Source organism: Sturnira hondurensis, unplaced genomic scaffold (genome assembly GCF_014824575.4).
Source record: "Sturnira hondurensis isolate 20B ecotype Veracruz unplaced genomic scaffold, ASM1482457v3 Scaffold0006213, whole genome shotgun sequence".
In the NCBI taxonomy this organism is placed as follows: Eukaryota; Metazoa; Chordata; class Mammalia; order Chiroptera; family Phyllostomidae; genus Sturnira; species Sturnira hondurensis.
In genome coordinates, this window is record NW_028078844.1 from 2,912,324 (window position 1) to 2,925,319 (window position 12,996).

General features: G+C 41.1%; 1 protein-coding gene across 1 annotated transcript in view; it reads right to left on the reverse strand.

Annotated features, from left to right (window-relative positions):
• The window catches only part of RAB39A (RAB39A, member RAS oncogene family), a 31,469-nt gene extending 19,201 nt beyond the window's left edge, over nucleotides 1-12,268 (reverse strand). The window contains exon 1 of the mRNA XM_037047717.1: nucleotides 11,880-12,268. Coding sequence (XP_036903612.1) covers nucleotides 11,880-12,106 — 227 coding nt within the window. The 5' untranslated portion in view covers nucleotides 12,107-12,268. The remainder of the gene's footprint in view (nucleotides 1-11,879) is intronic.
• Between the last annotated feature and the right edge of the window lie 728 nt (nucleotides 12,269-12,996).

Here is a 12,996-nt window from a genome sequence, read left to right on the forward strand (position 1 = left end):
TATGTGAGTACATCTTAATAACTAACTGTGGGGGAGCTGACTCACTGGTCATTCAAGTAGCCAATGATATTTTCATTCAAGAAATTGAATAAAAGGCTCACAGACTGTAAGATTTTGGAGCCAACAAAGTTGGAAAAATGAAAATTTCCCCCTAGTTAGGGGGAAAGTCCACAAACTCTTATTGTTGGAGTTTCCATACTTTCAGACACCTGTGTAATCTGTTTTTGTTTTTCATAAGATATGTATTATTTATAATTTATTCCTTATTATCTAAACTAATTTGGCTAGTCTCTGGCCAATGTGGCTCAGTTGGTTGAAGTGCTGTGGTATAACCAAAAGGTTGAGGGTTCAGTTCTGGCTGGAGTACAGACCTAGGTTGTGGTTTGATTCCCTGTCTGGGCGTAGGTACACGTGACCCCCTGGGTTCAGATGCTGACAATCCCTGGCTCAAATGTGTATGATCCCTGGTCTGGGGACCTGGGGGCCCATCCTTGGTCTGCACATGTTTGGGAGGCAACCAATTAATGTTTCTCTCTTGCACAGATGTTTCTTTCTCTTAAAGCAATAAAAAAAGTCCTTGGATGAGGATAAAATAAAATAATTTGGCTACATTTGTTACTTATTACATATTACAACTTAATTTTAGCCAAGACATTGTATTATCTGGCTTCTCAATATAAAATACAGCCTAGCTTTCTATTGTTTCTAATAACTTGGAACTACAGTAGATTGCAATGATAATGGTACTTAATTGTGACAATCTCTACTTTGTTAACTGTGCAATTATGAACTTGCCAATCCAGGATCAGAGAACCTTTTTTTATATTGAAGAGCTACAGTAAAGAGGGTAAGCATCAAATGTGGTCCCTTTAAACAAAGCACACAAAACTGTTCAGTGTGGTCATTTTAAAAGGTCTCTTAAGGAGAAATATAAAATGTTCACATTGCTTATTTTTAAAAACAAGAGCAGAAAACATAAAGTAAGCCACCTTTAAACATTAACTTCATATTTTGAAGCGGTAGAGTACAAAACAGACACAGGGGACCAGAGAGATAAATAAGGGGAGATAAGCTAAAAAGAAAATGCAAGTATGAGACACATCAAAATTAAAAGGAAGGAGAGAAATAGAAGGGTGAAAGGAAACAAGGAGTAGAAACAGACAAGGGAAAAACTAAAATAAGGTGAACAGGTAACACACATGTGGAAGAGAAAGATACACAGAAGAGCAGCCAAAGGAAAAGAGAAGAAGCAGGCAGAGGGCAAGAGAGGGGCCTAGTATGCTTAGTAGAATTTGTGGCCAACCTGAGATTTTTTTTGTGGGATGGGAGGGCTGTCCCTTATTTAGCATTTACTGCTTATAACCCTTTGCTAAGCTAAGTTTGCTGGGAAACTAATTAATGTCTAAAGGACTTCCACTGCTCTAAACTTCCAAAGTTTAGTGGTTCTGCTAAAAAAATGTGACTAAAGCAACTCATTAAGGCAGTGTTTCTCAGATTGTACTCTTTAGAACACCAATTATCATAGATTTCCTCATTTCAAAAATTGTCCCTCAAATAAATTTTGAAAGGTAGTTTAATCAAAGTTAAACAGACCTCCTTGCCACAGTACTTCTTAAAGCCTCAATGATATGCTTTTCTAAGACAGTGCTACATGGAATACAGGGATTTCCAAACTTATTTGATCACAGAATCCATTTTTTTAAAAAAGATTTTATTTATTTATTTTTAAAGACAGGGTAAGGGAAGGAGAAATGGAGAGAGAATCATCGATGTCAGAGAGAAATATCAATCATTTGCCTCTTGCATGCACCCCAACTAGGGACCAAACACACAACCCAAACATGTACCCTGACCAGAGTCAAACCAGACACCTTTTGCTTGGCTGGACAATGCGTAACCAACTGAGCCATACCATTCAGGGCACAGAGCCCATCTTTTAAAATGAATCCAATGGGATGAGTGTTCAACAGAACATGCTTTGAGAAGCACTAAATTTGGAGGATATTATTTTCTGAGCTTTATAACTAGTAGCTGTATATATAACACCTCAAAGTTCAGACAACATGAAAGGAAAAAGAAAAAGCCAAATCTGGTTTGAAGCCTCAAAGTTTCCTATTCCCTACAGCCAACATTTCTACTATCAATCTCATTTTATTTTCACATTGCCCTAAGTGTGTTTGAATCACACTACCTGATATCAAACTATACTACAGGCCATGGTAATCAAAACACCATGGTATTGGCCCTAGCAAGTGTGGCTCAATGCTGGACAATGAATCAAAGGGTAACCGGTTTGATTCCCAGTCATGGCACATGCCTGGGTTATAGGACAGGTCCCCAGCAGGGGGTGCATGACAGGCAACGACACACTCATGTCTCTCCCTCTCTGTCTCCCTTCCTTTCCCCTTTCTTTAAAAATAATAAAATATTTTTTTAAATACCAAAACAGCATGGTACTGACATAAAACAGGCACATAGATCGATGTACAGAAATGAACTCATGTCTATACGGTCAATTAATATTTGACAAAGGAAGCAAAAGGATACAATAGAGTATAGAAAGTGTATTCAATAACTGATTTGGAGAAAATTGGAGAGATACATGCAAAAAAATGAAACTACACAACCTTTTTACATCATACACAAGATTAAAATTAAAATTGATCAAAGATAAATGTTAGACTCAGAACTATAAAAATCCAGATTTCCAACCAAAATGGAGGCATAGGTAGATATACCTGGCCTCCTAGTACAACCAAAACAAGGACAACAGCAAATTTAAAAACAAAAATAATCAGAACTTCCAGAAAATGGAACTGTATGGAAGTCCAACAACCAAAAAGTTCAAGAAGAAACATTCATCCAGACCAGTAGGAGGGGTGGAGACAGGCAGCTGGCGGTGGAGAGGATGTGCGGCAAGGTGGTGGCTGGTAGATCAGGCAGTCCCACATTTGTGTGCAGATAAACTGGGAGGAACAACTGGGGAGTGAGACAGACAGCACAACCCAGGGTTCCAGCACAGGGAAATAAAGCCTCAAAACCTGTGACTGGAAAAACTTGTGGGGGTTGAGGCGGCACTGGGAGAAATTCCCAGACTCACAGGAGAGTTCGTTGGAGAGAATCACAGGTTTCTAGAATGAACACAAAACCACCCCCGCCCCCAGGAATCAGCACCAGAAGGGCCCAATTTGCTAGTGGATAGCAGAAGATGTGACTAAAAGCCCATTGAGAGTTGAGCAAATGGCATTGTTCCCTTTCGGACCCCTCCGATACAGACAGTGCCACAATGCAGTGACGAGGGTTGCCCTTCCCTGGTGAATACCTAAGGCTCCACCCCTTACTACATAACAGACGTGCTGAAACAAAAAAAAAATATGGCCCAAATGAAAGAACAGATCAAAGCTCCAGAAAAATACATCTAAACAATGAAAAAGAGCCAACTTATCAGATGCACAGTTCAAAACACAAGTAATCCAGATACTCAAAGAGATGGTTGAGTATGGTTGCAAAATAGAGAAAAAGGTGAAATAAAGAAAAATGTATAGGAACAAACAGTGAAGGGAAGGAAACTCAAATCAATGGTTTGGTGCAGAAGGAAGAAACAAACATTCAACCAGAACAGAATGAAGAAACAAGAATTTTTAAAAATGAGGAAAGGCTTAATTAAGAACCTCCAGGACAACTTTAAACATTCCAACACCCAAATAATAAGGGTACCAGAAGGAGAAGAGGAAGAGCAACAAATTGAAAACTTATTTGAAAACATAATGAAGGAGAACTTCCCTCATCTGGCAAAGGAAATAGACTTCCAGAAAGTACAGAAAGCCCAGAGTCCCAAAGGAGTTGGACCCGAGGAAGTACACACCAAGGCACATCATAATTACATTAACCAAGATAAAAAGATAAGGAATCTTAAAAGCAGCAAGACAAAAAGAGAGAGTTACCTACAAAGGAGTACCCATCAGACTGTCAGCTGATTTTTCAAAAGAAACCTTGAGAAGGCAAAAAGGGGCTGGAAAGAAGTATTTGAAGTCATGAAAGGCAAGGAGCTACATCCAAGATTACTCTATCCAGCAAAGCTTCCATTTAGAATGGAAGGGCAGATAAAGTGCTTCCCAGACAAGATAAAGCTAAAGGAGTTCATCATCACCAAGCCATTATTATATGAAATGTTAAGGGATTTATCTAAGAAAAAACAGATCAAAACTCTGAATGGTAAAATGGCAACAAACTCACAACTATCAACAACTGAACTTAAAAAAACAAAAATAAAAACAAAAATGAACTAAGGAAACAACTAGAAAGGAACAGATTCACAGAAATGGAGATCACAGGGAGGATATTAGCAGGTAGGGCAAGAGGGAACAATAGGAGAAAGGGTACAGGGAATAAGCATAAATGGTAGGCACAAAATAAACGGGGAGGATAAGAGTAGTGTAGGAAATGTAGAAGCCAAATAACTTGTATGTATGGACCATGGACATGAACTAAGTGGGGTGGGGAATGCAGGTGGGGAGCAGGGTACAGGATGGAGTGGAATAAAGGGGAGAAAATGGAGCAACTTAAATAGCATAATCAATAAAATATATTTTAAAAAACCATAGAAATCCTAGAAGAAAACATAAGACAGTAAAATCTCAGACATTTCTTGTAACAATATTTGTTTCTGATAGATCACCTTGGGCAGGGAAACAACAGAAAAAAGCAAACAGGGACTTCCACCAAGATGGAGGCGTAAGTGGAAACACTGTGCCTCCTCTAACAACCAAGTTTAAAGTCAACAAAGTTTCAGTAACAAAAATGCAGCCAAAACACAGGAAATTGAACTATACCAAAGTCCGACAACAACAGACCATTCAACTGGACCAGTAAAAGGGGCGGAGCCAGCAGCAGAGGGGGTTGGGCAGGAAAGATCTCCTGACCCAGGCGCACAGGCAGCTGTGGGCAAAACCCAGGTGTGGGGTAGCAACAGGCGGACCCAGTGACAGTGCAAAGCAGTAGGCTGACCGCAGTCACACATTCGAGCGTGCAGATAAACCAGAAGAGGAGCAAGCTGTGAGACAAATCGAGCAGGCCCCAGCGGTGGGAAGCAGCAGAGGGGACCGCCATTGCCCCTCTCTGACCCCGCCCCCACATATAGCATCACAACCCAGCGACTGAGTTGCCCCTCCCTGGTGAGCACCTAGGGCTCTGCTCCTCATCTGTAACAGGTTCGAACAGCCCCAAACCTGGCTCAATAAGAACTCAAAGCCCTGGGGCAAATAAATCTAACTGACCAAGAAATAGCCAACCTATCAGATGCACAGTTCAAAACACTGGTGATCAGGATGCTCACAGAACTGGTCGATTTTAGTCACAAACTAGAGGAACAAATGAAGGCTAAACTAATTGAAATGAAGGAAATGCACAGGAAACCAATAGTGATGGAAAGGAAACTGGGACTCAAATCAAGGGAGTGGACCAGAAGGAAGAAAACAATGACAAAACAGAAAAATATGAAGAAACAAGAATTTTAAAAAATGACGAGAGGCTTAGGAACCTCCAGGACATCTTTAAACCCTCCAACATCCGAATTATAGGGGTACCAGAAGGGGAAGAGAAAGAGCAAGTGGAAAACTTATTTGAACAAATAATAAAGGAGAACCTCCCCAATCTGGCAAAGGAAATCGACTTCCAGGAAGTCCAGGAAGCTCAGAGAGTCCCAAAGAAGGTGGACCCAAGAAAGAAGACACCAAGGCACATCATAATTACATTAGCCAACATTAAAATGAAGGAGAGAATACTAGAAGCAGCAAGAGATAAAGGGACAGTTACCTACAAAGGAGTTCCCATCAGGCTGTCAGCGGATTTCTCAAAAGACACCTTACAGGCAAGAAGGAGCTGGAAAGAAGTATTCCAAGTCATGAAATCCAAAGACCTAAATCCAAGATTGCTCTATCCAGCAAAGCTTTTATTTAGAATGGAAGGACAGATAAAGTGCTTCTCAGTTAAGGTCAAATTCAAGGAGTTCATCATCACCAAGCCCTTATTATATGAAATGTTAAAGGGACTTATCTAAGAAAAAGAAGACAAAAAATATGAACAGTGAAAGGACAGCAAACTCACAGTTATTAACAACCACACCTAAAACAAAAGCAAACTAAGAGGACAGCTAGATCAGGAGTGGAACCATAGAAATGAAGATCACCTGGAGGGTTAACAACAGGGGAGTGGGAGGAGGAGAAAGGGGGAGAAGGTACAGAAAATGAGTAGCATAGACGGTAGGTAGAAAATAGGGGGGAGGGCAAGAATAGTAGGGGAAATATAGAATCTAAAGATCTTGAGACACGTGGACATAAACTAAAGGGGGAGGAATGGTGGGGAAGGGGTGTGCACGGTGGAGGGGAATGAAGGGGGAAATTAGAACAACTGTAATGGCATAATCAATAAAATATATATATATAAGAAAAAAGCAAATGAGACTGTATCAAACTAAAAATTTTTTGCACAGCACGGGAAACCATCAATAAAATGAAAAGACAACCCACTGAATGGGAGAATATATTCACCAATGATATATCTGATAAGGGGTTGATGTCCAAAACTTATAAAACTCTACATCAACCCTTGCCCCCAAAATTCAATTAAAAATGGGCAAAGGACCCAAATAGACAGTGTTCCAAAGAGGACCTACAGATGGCCAACAGACATATGAAAAGATGCTCAATGTCACTAATAATCAGAGAAATGCAGATTAAAACCACAATGAGATATCACCTCATACCTGTCAGAATGGCTATCATTAATAAAGCAATAAACAAGTGTTGACAAGGATGTGGGGAAAAGAGAACCCTCATGCACTGCTGGTGGGAATGCAGACTGGTTTAGCCATTGTGGAAAACAGTATGGAGTTACTTCAAAAAATTAAAAAGTGGAACTGCCTTTTGGCAAAGTGATCCCATTTGTAAGAATATATTTGAAGAAAACTGAAACACTAATTGGAAAGAATATAAGCAATCCTATGTTCACTGAAGCATTATTTACAATTGCCAAGATTTGGAAGCAGCCCAAGTATCCCTCAGTAGATGGATGAGTGGATAAAAAAGCTGTGGTACATTTACACAATGGAATACTACTTGGCTGTAAAAAGAAGGAACTCTTACCTTTTGTGACACCATGGATGGACCTAGAGAATATTATGCTAAGTGAAATAAGCCAGTCAGAAAAAGTCAAGTACTATATGATTTCACTTACATGTGGAATCTAATGAACAAAATAGACTCACAGATAGAGTACAGACTGACAGCTGCCAGAGGGGAAGGGTGTTGGGGAGCTGGGTGAAAAACATGAAGGTATTAAGCAAAGAAAAAAACCTTACAGACACAGAAAACAGTATGGTGATTACCAAAGGGAAGGGAGGGTAGAGAGAGGTAGAAGAAGATAAAAGGGGGATAAATGGTGATGGAAGGAAAATTGACTTGGAGTGGTAAAGGCACCATACGATATACAGATGATGTATTATAGAATTATATACCTGAAGCCTACATAATTTTATTAACCAATATCACCCCAATAAATAATAAAAATTAAAATAAATATATCTGTTCATTTTTTATATAAAGAATTGTATTTATTTTATTTTTAGAGAGAGAGGACTGGATACGGAAAGAAAGAGAGAGAAACATTAATTGGTTGCCTCTGGTACATTCCCAACTGGGGACTTGGTCCACAACCCTGGCATGTGCCTTGACTCGGGAATTGAAACAGTGAACTTTTGGTTTGCAGGCCAGAGCTCAATCCACTGAGCCACACTAGCCAGGGCTAAAACTGATATTCTTACATTTGATTCCCTCCATACTTCTAGCCCTTCCAATATTTCTCCTTATTAACACTGTGTTAAATAATATTCATTTCCTTTCCTGCTAAGTCTTTTCCACTATGATGATTAAAAATTAAACGTGGTGATTGCTAGTTTCCCTGCATTCCCCACAAGGTGAACTCCATCTTCCTTTCTTCCTGGGTACATGGTGGGCCGGTCTAAGTCTGACCTTATAACTAACTAGTTTCTTCTCAATGAATTGAGAGCCGAAGTGATTTGTACCATTTAATCTCACTTGCTTAAAAGGAACATTGCTTAATTTAGATCTTGTCTTTTCCCTTCCCCTGAGTTGGAACACAGTGTCCACAAAAATGATTATGTCCTAAGGATAACAGAAAGATGAGAGGGAAAGTACCTGAAAGTAGGAGAGTCTGGAAGAGAGCCACTCCACCGACTGGGACTCCTTCACTTAAGACTCATGCAAGAGAAATAAACTTCTATCTTCCATGAAAGAGTTGTAATTTTGACTCTCCTTAACATAGCAATTTAACATTTATCCTCACTAAAACATAGTGTTAATAATAAAAACTTAACATTTGAGTGTTATATCATGACTTACAGTATATTCACATACACATTATTTGTCTAAAGCAGCAATTTTCCATCCTTTTCATCTATTTCATGGCACACATAAACTAATTGCTAAACTTCTGCCGCACACCAAAAATATATTTTTTGCTGATCTGCCAAAAAATAGATGTAATTTTTATTCATTCACACCAATGGCTATTGTTGTGTTGGCTGTTGTCATTTTTTTTTTAAACTTCACAATCTAAACGAAAAGAGGTCAGTGCCCCTGAGTAAACAGTCAGGTACTGCATGTTTTCAAAATTCTTGTAGCATATCAGTTGAAAATTGCTGTTCTAACCCTTCTTAATTTTTACTTTATTCCCTTTAATTTTTTTCAAGAAGTTATGGTCTGCCAGCATATTAATCAGAACATTGAAAACTAAGGAATAAATAACTAAATTTATCTATTATATTTTAATAAAGCTGGGGGGGAAGGAAACTAAGACTAATTTTGGTTACAATTACTGGCCCACTCTTTAGTTATTTTGTAACATATTTGTCTATATTTTCAAGCTACACCCCAAGCTATCTACAGGAGGTTCATTTTTGTTATTTTAAAACTAATCAGTAATAAACCTCCAAATATGAAATTTCCCAAATTCCTAATGGTATGATTTATGAATGACATATATTTTGTGAGCTATGGTATCTTTCTATGAAATACATGTTCAGGGATATCTATTACACAAAATAAGTATCTGTATTTTCCTGAAGATACAGAATGATTTAACAGAATGTTTTATGTTGAATTTTATGGTGAAACATTCTCCTAAATGAGAGAAAAATGAGTAATTGGATGTAGTTACTGAAATATTTATGTATGGGGAGACCCCCCAAAAAACAAGAATTATCTCCTAGAGGGTGGGCCCCTTATAGTATAGGCTTTCCCCATTAGGTGAGTATTCTACAAACCCATCTGTATCAGTGTACCAGCTGGCATTATTGTGAGAGGTTGCCTTCGACTTCAGCAAATTTTTTTGAAGACTCTTTAAATGCATCTGCCATTTTACGATGGGTGATTTACAAGTGCACCTGCCCACATCATGCTTTCAGCAGTTTTTGACTAAAAAATGGTATGACCCCCATGCCCCCCATCTTCCCTATTCACCTGATTGCACCCCAAGTGACTTTTTTGTTTCCCCAAATGAAATAAATCCTCAAAGCGAAATGTTTTGCCAATGTGGAAGAGTTAGAATAAAAAACGGCAGAAGCACTAAAAGCCATCAAAACCAACAAGTTCAAAAACTGTTTTGAGCAGCAGTGGAAAAAACATCTTGATAGGTGCATTGCATCTTATGGAGAGTACTTTGAAGGTGACTGAAGCTTAAGCATGTAAGAATAAAGAATTTTTATAAGTCAATTCTGGGGTTTTGCGGGGGGGGCGCCCCTTCTTATTTATAAATGTACCTTTGGTAAAGAGCCAGACAAAAATAGGGTATGATTCATTGTCAACAGAAATTTTGTATATGTCATTTCATTATTATGGGAGTTACTGTCTGCTAACTCCCATAATAATGTATATAAAATGGTTTTAATAACACATTAAATGAATCACTATTTACATTCTTCTTAAAGGTAATTATCTGTCTAGCAGAACAGATAATCTTTAAGATCTATCTAATTATCCTTTACTTTCTTGTCAATAAGTTCAGGAGCTACTTTTAAGAAACAATTAGATACAGTAAGATTTTACTACTCATGTTTCTTGCAGTTGCAGTTCACAGTAGAGGCTAGAAGTTTAAAGCATAAAAACCACGTTTTTGTTATATTCACTTTAGAGAGGCGGAGTAAGAGCTATTAGTCAATGCATTTTTTCCTAACCCTGATATATCTTAGAATTCATCTCTGATTGCATCACAAAGAATTTGCAATGCACCTTATAATGGTAAAACTGCAAAGAATCTTAGAGATTTCAACGGCTCCTTCATTTCACAGATGAGGAATCAGAAGTTTGAAAATTATTTTAATTAAAGGAAGCTTCTTGAAATGGAAAAAAATTTCTTCATGAAATTCTAGGTATTGTGTAATTCAAATCAAATCTTTAACACCTTTTTGAAGAGCTGGTCTTATCATCCTTCCACTTCTTACATAGGAAAACTAAGGAATAAGCAAGCTAAGCAGTTCACTTATATTGTCTCTATGAATCAGTGTCATAGCTGGGAATGGAAGCCAAAACTTTAAATATTGGAACAATCGCACAGAAGTAGGCTTATCTCACAGAGAATGGGATGTTGGCTTGGGGTGAGGAGGAGCCATGTTTGGGAAGTCCCTTCATGGGGCACTGTATTTCACAGGCTATGTACTTGCTGAAGATTGCAAAATGTTTGCTTACGGATTTGAAACCTTAAAAAAAACCCAAAGACCAAAATATATCAGATTCCCCACCTTCCACTAAAAAAAGTGTCCCCGAATCCTAGAAATTTAAAATGTGATTTGTCTCTGGTTTAGTCTTATATATCCAGAAAATACATACAATTTACATTTAGTTTTATTTGCATAACATGAGTCACCATAGTGAAATCCTTCTTTCAGGGTCTCAGCGAACATTTGGAGTGAGACTACTCATTTGGATCCCTCCTTCTCTGTTTAGAACTGTATATTCGGATGTATTATTACCCTGGAACGTTAAGTATCCATTATAAAAGAATAAATAAAAGTTCCCGACAAATCGCAGCATCTCTTTTTCCCACCAAAGCACCAATGATGACAAACTTCTAAAGAGAGTTCAACCTCTAAAAAGCAAAACAAAACAAAAATCCCTCAGTTGTGCCTGTGTCCCCGATGTTACACCTCGTTGTTGTACATGACTCATTCCTACGGGTGACGGCCCGGTACCTCTGATGACTACATATTCGGTGCCGTGAGGTGCTCAAACCATTACCGCATCCATCTCCCTCTGAACATGCTCAGGGAGCTCAAGCAATAACGGGGGCTCAGCATTGCTTGCTGTGAAGCTAAGGGATCAGTCACAAACCTGGGAACCCTACTTTGCAGTTCTCCCGGGCCGCACAGCGGGGAAGCAGCTTGGTTGGAGGACGAAAAAGCGAGCTCGGAGGAGGGTGTGCGCAGCGAGCGACGCTGAGTTTGGGGAGAAGGCAGAAGGGGGGCCGAAGAGTTGGGGACCAAAATACCAGCTGGGGCTGAGAGAGTTGGGGAAGAGGGGGTCCGTGAGGGTGACCCCATTTCGGGCGGGTAGGGAAAAGCCGAAAGGGCGCGCAGGAAATGGGCGCCAAAGAAAGAAGTGAGTAATTGCGGAGGAGGAAGTCGTTCCTGGAAGAGGAGGGGCAAGGGGAAGCGAGAATGGAGTGTTTGCACTTTCAAGAGGGAAGGGCCAGAGAGTCTCTCCCGCCCAGGGCTCCTGCACCCGAAGCTCCGGGCTGGGGTGCCGGGGCTGACAGGGGGGCGGCGCGGTCCCTGAGGTCCCCGGGTATACCGGCGCCGGCGGCCCTACCTGAACCGCTCCTGACCCGCTGTGTCCCAGAGCTGCAGCTTGATCCTCTTGCCGGGTTCGATCTCCAGCAGGCGGGAGAAGAAGTCCACGCCGACGGTGGGGTCGCAGGCGGGGGAGCGCAGCCCAGGAAAGCGGCCCTGGGTGAAGCGGTGCAGGAGGCACGACTTGCCCACAGTGGAGTCCCCGATCACGATGAGGCGGAACTGGTAGATCCATATGGTCTCCATCGCTCACGTGCCGGGCCGGCTCGGAGGGCTGCCCCACCCTTCCAACAGCCCGGGGCCAGTTCGGCTGCGGGAACTGTCCCTTCAGCACCTCTCCGGTGCCCGCCCGCTGGCTTCCAGCACATTCCTACGGCTGCGGCCGCCGCCTGGTCCCCGCCCTCTCAGGAGGGAGAGGCGGGGCCGAGCGGGCGGGCCTCGGCGAGGGGGCGGGGCGGGACCGCGGCACTGGGGAGGGGGAAGCACGCCAGCCGCGCGGGGGCTCGCGTCCAGACTTCTGTAAATCACTATCCCGCAAAGCGCCCTGGGCGCCGGTGGGAAAGTGGGTGTGGTGAAAGGACGTGACAGAGGCAACAACCAATGAAAATGAAGCAAGGTCCTAACTCCGGGATGGTCGGTCAATAAAAAGTAAGGAGTATTTCCCGAGCGTCAGGGCGGGCTTGTCAGATTCTGGCTCTGATTTTGGAAGTCACGGGCTGTAACTGAGTCTGGGTCAGTGCTGGTGGTTTTTCCTTAATAAGGTTTAACCAGCTCCGTTATTTTCCAGATTTCTGAAGATCCTCTCTGCGGCGCCCTGCTCTCTAGTCTTGCTGAGCGTCACGTCCCAGGCGCTCTAATGTGAAGTAGTTTGAGAGCACAATCGAAATAAATTTGCAGAAAAAGTTAAGGATGCTTCTGTAAGGGCCTTTTCCATTGCTCTTACCAGCATCTTTTCCTCACTACTTTCCGTTACCACAGAAGAGTAAGAAAAATGCCTAGTATCATCTCCATACGCTCGGGGCTCTCCAACCTGGGAAAGGAGAGAAGGGGGAAAAAGTGAAATATTGAGATGCTTTAAAAAAAAATCCCATTCTTCTCGGTCTCCGTTCAGTAAGTCAGTAAAATCCTAATGTGAT